At 34.9% G+C, this 6,899-nt stretch overlaps 3 gene segments (V, D, J or C); 2 read left to right on the top strand and 1 right to left on the bottom strand.

The window, feature by feature from the left end:
• Positions 1-2,960: 2,960 nt before the first annotated feature.
• LOC107667147 (Ig kappa chain V-III region NG9-like) lies at positions 2,961-3,453 on the bottom strand. The segment is given in 2 exon segments: positions 2,961-3,286; positions 3,376-3,453. Coding segments are annotated over 2 exon segments (375 nt in total).
• Positions 3,454-4,488: 1,035 nt separating this feature from the next.
• LOC107667086 (Ig lambda chain C region-like) lies at positions 4,489-6,802 on the top strand. The segment is given in 3 exon segments: positions 4,489-4,497; positions 4,589-4,640; positions 6,319-6,802. Coding segments are annotated over 3 exon segments (378 nt in total).
• The window catches only part of LOC107667085 (Ig lambda chain C region-like), a 2,351-nt gene continuing 2,133 nt past the window's right edge, over positions 6,682-6,899 (top strand). The window contains 1 exon segment of the C gene segment in view: positions 6,682-6,770. Coding sequence covers positions 6,682-6,770 — 89 coding nt within the window.

Below are 6,899 nucleotides of genomic sequence, written 5' to 3'. Positions count from 1 at the left end.
ATAAATCAGGAGTTTAGGAGCTTCTCCAGGTTTCTGTAAGTACCAGGCTAACAAATCATCAGAACCATCATTGTACACATCTGTGCTGGTTCTACAGTTGATTTTGACTGTTTCTTCTGGTTGAGCTGCTGTCGTTGAGGGACTCTGAGTGACGCTGATCTGTCCTCTACTCTCTGAAACACACAACAAGAAGAAAATCAACTCAAAACTTTGACAATATACTTGAAGAAATTAATTCATATCAAACTTGTGCTCCACAAACCTTGAGCAAACGCTGTGAGAGTCCAGATGAAGATGATGATGAAGGTCATGTTGATGAAGATTGTTGTGTGTGTCAGTGATGAAGTGTTAAACTCACAGCACTATAAACACTCTCAGAGCACTGAAGCATCTGATCAATATGCAAACACTCCACATCATTTACCTGAAAACAGCAGATGCACCCATTTACTATTTAGTATCTTTAATTTCTTCTTTCCATTTTCAGAAACAAACACTCATGATTTACTGCATGTTATTTAGTTATTTATTTCGGGATGAGCTTCTCCCTCCAAACACTGTTTTTTGATAAGTTTCAATCAGTTTTTCATGCTGAGAGCATTTAATACCTGTGTTACAGATTTGATGTCATCCATGATAGGCCTAGTATGATACTGTATAACAGGTCAAAAGTCATTCAAGGGAATCACCATCTAAATCTTGCTAAAGAGTTCATTGCAAAGCAAGTAAATAGAATTAGCAAAGTTTAAATAACAGGTGTTTTGTAATGAATTTTGGGACTGATTATGAAACAAATGATTTGACTTCAGCCTTAATGCAATAACAAGGATTTATTATTTAAGATGAACATTTTGTACTGCTGCTTTTGAATAATCCATGTCTGATGTTGAGTCTCATATCAGTGTGTGTGAGTGTCGTGGAGTTTGTGTTCATTTGAGTGTGACGGAGGTTTTTGTACGACTCTTTCACTAGAATGAAGCACTGTGCTACACTTTTGGTGGAGGAACTAAACTGACCATCAGAAGTAAGTCTTTCTTAAATTATCTAATATAAATATATAATGTGTGTGTGTTTTAAAAGGAGGTTTAAGTTTATATAAGAACATTTAGCAACAATATTTCTAATTTTATTGTAAAATTTCATTCTATTTTATTGATTGATTGTACCTATGAATGTATTTAATTACTACATTTTGTCTGCTATATTATGTACAAGTCATATTTGGTGATATTCAGTATTTTTCCATTTCAAGCCAAAGTTCATATTTGTACTTAATATTTTACATTAGTAATTTCACATTTTTTATGCTAGCAGTTTGATATATTTTAATTAATGGCAATGTTTTTTATGAATTCTCAGTTATTTTTTAAAATATTTTAATTTGTGCATGACACAAAAGCTGGATAACATAGACAGAATATATTTAATTTCACGAGTCAAAAAGAAATTTAGCTGATAAGCCTTTTAAAATGTATTATTTAAACTATAAGTTTACATATAATTATCTTTATGAGAAAATGTCCTGAATGTTGACTATTTTCAAAATAGAAATAAGAGTTCAATTTGTTTCCTAAATCCTAAAACAATACCACAAAAATGATCAATTTGCACTTGGTCAGAGATATTTTATAAAATCTTTTTAAAAACTTTACTTAATTCAGAAATAATAGCATACATTTTTACAGTATATCATGTTTGCTTAAGAGAACTAATTTATATTTATACAGTATGTTGTACTTGATACACTGTAAAAAATAATAGTAAAAAAACAGCAGCTGTGATAGTCAGACTTGTTCTTTCACTTTCAAAAACTGCATTCAATATTTTACTGTAAAATTACATGAAATGTCCTGTTAGATTTAGTACAGTTTTTCACTGTATATAGTGAAATATAGAACTGTATATAGAACTTACTGTTAACCAATTAACAGTTTTTCCCATATCATTTTTCAGTCTTTTGCCATTAAAATTATGATCGTTTTTACATTTCTTAACAGTACATTTAATTGTTAATAGCTAATGGAGAATATTTTGAGACTTAATTCAGGATATTTGTGTTATATGAATGAAAGCAGTGATGTGGAGTTACAGTAAAGATGAGCTGATTGCCTTCACAAAAGTTTCAGCTGCTGTTGATGGATTGTAATAGTTGAGAACAGCTGCGTTTAGCAGTAAATGTGAACTGAAGCTCTTGGGGTTTGAACATGGTCTCTGGAGACGGAGCTGCTCTATTCTGAGACGATCAGAATCACTAAAGCTGCCAATGCAAATCTGATTTTCAGCTCAAACTCACAGTTTCACTGTTTTATTGGTTCAATGCTCTGAACTGGAACAGTTTCACTTCTGCTCATGTAGTGATGAAACAGTTATGAAGTTCGAGTAGTAGTTTTATAAAACAAGTTTATCAGGGATACATTTATAAGGAAGTGAGTGTTGTACAATCTACAAAAACTATAACACTGGAACTGAGAAAATTGTTGTGTGCTTTTTGTTTGATTAGATATTAATTAAAGGGGTCATATGATGCGATTTCAAGTTTTCCTCATATCAAACTTGTGCTGCACAAACCTTGAGCAAACGCTGTGAGAGTCCAGATGAAGATGATGATGAAGGTCATGTTGATGAAGATTGTTGTGTGTGTCAGTGATGAAGTGTTAAACTCACAGCACTATAAACACTCTCAGAGCACTGAAGCATCTGATCAATATGCAAACACACTCCACATCATTTACCTGAAGACAGTCACTCATTATCAGACACAAAATACAGTTACTGAAATAATCTTTCAATATTAGATCTTCTAATAGCCAAGCTGTTATAAATTCTATCAGATCATTCACTTCTGAGTAAATCTACAAGACCAACATTAGTATATTATCCTGACTGTCTCCTGTGAGACTTTGAGAATATTTTTGACTCACTGTGACTCTGACTGACGGAGGGTTTTGTACGACTCTTTATCACTGTGTGAACACTGGACCACTGTGGTGACTCTGACAGTAATAATGTCCAGCATCTTCAGTCTGGACTCCACTGATGGTCAGAGTGAAATCACTGTTAGATCCACTGCCACTGAATCTAGATGGAGTGCCAGTGTAGAGTTGTTTTGCATAACGAATCAGGAGTTTAGGAGCTTCTCCAGGTTTCTGTAAGTACCAGGCTAAATAATCATCAGAACCATCATTGTACACATCTGTGCTGGTTCTACAGTTGATTTTGACTGTTTCTTCTGGTTGAGCTGCTGTCGTTGAGGGACTCTGAGTGACGCTGATCTGTCCTCTACTCTCTGAAACACACAACAAGAAGAAAATCAACTCAAAACTCTGACAATATACTTGAAGAAATTAATTCATATCAAACTTGTGCTCCACAAACCTTGAGCAAACGCTGTGAGAGTCCAGATGAAGATGATGATGAAGGTCATGTTGATGAAGATTGTTGTGTGTGTCAGTGATGAAGTGTTAAACTCACAGCACTATAAACACTCTCAGAGCACTGAAGCATCTGATCAATATGCAAACACTCCACATCATTTACCTGGAGACAGTCGCTCAATAACAGACACAAAATACTGTTACTAATTAATTTTTCAATATGATATCTTCTAATAGCCAAGCTGTTATAAATTATATCGGATCATTCACTTCTGAATAAATCTACAAGACCAACATTAGTATATTATCCTGACTGTCTCCTGTGAGACTTTGAGAATATTTTTGACTGTAGTTGGATAGAAACATGACTGTTAATTCCTAAATTTTATGCCAAATCCATGGATGTTCCTGCAGGTTTTTAACAGACACGAGGATCATCACACACACGTGTCTCTGTCAATCACTGAATCAATGAGTTTGATTGTGAGTTGTGTCATGCATGATATATGCATATTAACACTATAAATTCAGTTTCATTCTTTATTAATGATACAGACTGCATAAATCACGTAAAGTAAGGTAATTTGTGCTGTGAGTGGATGTGTTTGTTGGAGACTCAGTTGATGTGTGTTTGTGCAGTTAGTGAAGCGTCCAGCAGGTTTTTGTTCAGCTGCTCTATTAGTTTGTATCACTGTGGTTCACTTTCGGCAGCGGCACCAAACAGGTGTGTTAGATAAGGGAGACATACAAAAGGTGCAGGGCAGGGGGTCCTCCAGGACAGGTTTGGGAACCACTGCATTGAAGATATCTTCAAGACCAACTTTAGTATATTATCCTGACTGTCTCCTGTGAGACTTTGAGAATATTTTTGACTGTAGTTGGATAGAAACATGACTGTTAATTCCTATATTTTATGCCAAATCCATGGATGTTCCTGCAGGTTTTTACAGACACGAGGATCATCACACGAGTCTCTGTCAATCACTGAATCAACTGAGTTTGATTGTGAGTCGTGTCACACATGATATAAAATATAATTTTTTTTCAGGTTCATTCAGTTTGATGCTTTAGTAATAACACAGACTGCATAAAGCAGATGAAGTAACTGAAGGTAATGTCTGCTGTGAGTGGATGTGTTTGTTGGAGACTCAGTTGATGTGTGTTTGTGCAGTTAGTGAAGCGTTCAGGAGGTTTTTGTTCAGCTGCTCTATTAGTTTCTATCACTGTGGTGGACTTTCGGCAGCGGCACCAAACTGGATGTTGGCAGTAAGTCAATCATCATTTAATATTATTAATACAGCAACTGAGTGTTAAACACTTTGTTACGCTAAAGAAAGGATGCACATTTTCGCTTATTTATATATCTTAATTTTATTTTTTAGTTCACACTGAATGTTTGGCAATCAACCTCAACTTAAATTTTCAGATTAGTGTGTTGATTTTTAAGTAAAACCTGCAGATATTTTAAAACTGGAAATAATGGTTGTTTAAGTGTTATTATTATTCTTTTTTTTTTTACAAATATTTGATAGGTTAATAATTTATAGTAGACATGCCAGACAAAAGTTATATTTTCTGTACTTTAAAAAACATTTGCACACAATCTTCTCATGCTGTCATCACAGACTGTAATGAACTCCTCATTTACCTGAAGACAGTCGCTCATTATCAGACACAAAATACAATTACTGAAATAAGATAAAAATGAATCTTTTTCATAATATTATATCTTCTAAAAGCCAAGCTTTTACAAATTGTATCAGATCACTCACTATAGAATTCATCTTTAAGACCAACATTAGTATATTATCCTGACTCTCTCCTGTGAGACTTTGAGAATATTTTTGACTGTAGTTGGATAGAAACATGACTGTTAATTCCTCAATTTTATGCCAAATCCATGGATGTTCCTGCAGGTTTTTAACAGACATGTGGATCATCACACGTGTCTCTGTCAATCACTGAAACAATTGAGTTTGATTGTGAGTCGCGTCACACATGATATAAAAGTTCATTTCTTTTATAAATTCAGTTTCGGTGGACTTTCGGCAGCGGCACCAAACTGGATGTTGGCAGTAAGTCAATCATCATTTAATATTATTAATACAGCAACTGACTGTTAAAAACTTTGTGGCTCTATAGAAAGGATACACTTTTCCGCTTATTTATATTTTAATTTTATTTTTAGTTTGCATTATATGTTTGGCAGTCAACATTGTAAAGATGATTTTATTGTCATGGCATCTTTCTTTTCATCCAGTGAACCAAAATAATTTCTGTTATTTCTTAATAACTTGATTTTATGAGTTTTCAGAGCTTCAGCTCTTTTTTTCTCATTGATAATTAAGTTCTAAATGTTAAAAAGGTGCACTGAAATCAAATGTACATAAGTCTGTCATTTTAGCACCACTTTGATTTTACTTGAAAATTTAAGACAGTAATTAAACTTACATTTTCAGCTTAATGTGTTGATTTTTAAACAAAGCATGCAGATATTTTCAAACTGGAAATTATGGTTGCTTAATTGTATTTTTGTTAATATTTGATAGGTTAATAATGTATAATAGACATGCGAGACAAAAGTTATATTTTATATTTAAAAAAAAAAACTTTTGTACCCAATCTTCTCATGCTGTCATCAAACATCGTAATGAATTCCAGCAGTTATTGTGTTTATTCACATCTGTTCTTTGATGCTTTTAATAAAAGTGATTAACATTGAAGTTGATAATGAAAATGAGTCTTCAAATCAATATAATTCACCAAACTTTCATTCCTTTGCTGATCGCCGGCTTTGTAAAAATTAATTCCAGTGACTTGCAGTTTAATATTATAAAAATGACTAATAAAACTATCACTGTATTAATTGTTCCTATATTTTTATGAAGCTGAAAGGAGAGAAATGCTTTCTTCTTCACTGAGTTGACTGTTGTGTGTTTGTCAGGCGTCACTCGTCCTAAAGTGAGCGTCCTGCCGCCCTCCAGTGCAGAGATCTCCTCAAAGAAGACAGCGACACTGGTGTGTGTGGCCAGCAAGGGCTTCCCGTCAGACTGGAGCCTGAGCTGGAAGGTGGACGGGAGCAGCAGGTCTCAGGAGAGCAGCGCTGGGCTCCTGGAGAAGGACGGTCTGTACAGCTGGAGCAGCAGCCTGACTCTCTCTGAGCAGGAGTGGATGGAGAGCGTCTCAGTGAGCTGTGAGGCCACACGGAGCGGCCAGCCTGCGCTCACTGGACACGTGACGAGACAGCAGTGTTCAGAGTAGATCTGCTGCTCTTCTCACTCATGTCTCACATGGAGACTAACAGCACATGAGCGACTCCTTCATTCTCCACATCCAGCTTCAGTCGCTCGCATCTGCATCTGCTCTGCTTTGTGTGCTTCATACAAGACTATATGTGTGCTTTATCATTCAGTTGTGATTCTATTCAAATTTGCTCAATAAATAAAATACAATTGTAACTTTAAGTCTTTGTGTTCTTTTTTGTCATTTTTGTTTTGGGTCTTTCTTTGGATCATGGCTTTAACT

This window comes from Sinocyclocheilus anshuiensis, unplaced genomic scaffold, assembly GCF_001515605.1.
Source record: "Sinocyclocheilus anshuiensis isolate Anshui unplaced genomic scaffold, SAMN03320099.WGS_v1.1 scaffold415, whole genome shotgun sequence".
Taxonomy (NCBI): Eukaryota; Metazoa; Chordata; class Actinopteri; order Cypriniformes; family Cyprinidae; genus Sinocyclocheilus; species Sinocyclocheilus anshuiensis.
The sequence above is the reverse complement of the archived record's forward strand: the minus strand, read 5'-3'. Positions and strand labels throughout refer to the sequence as shown.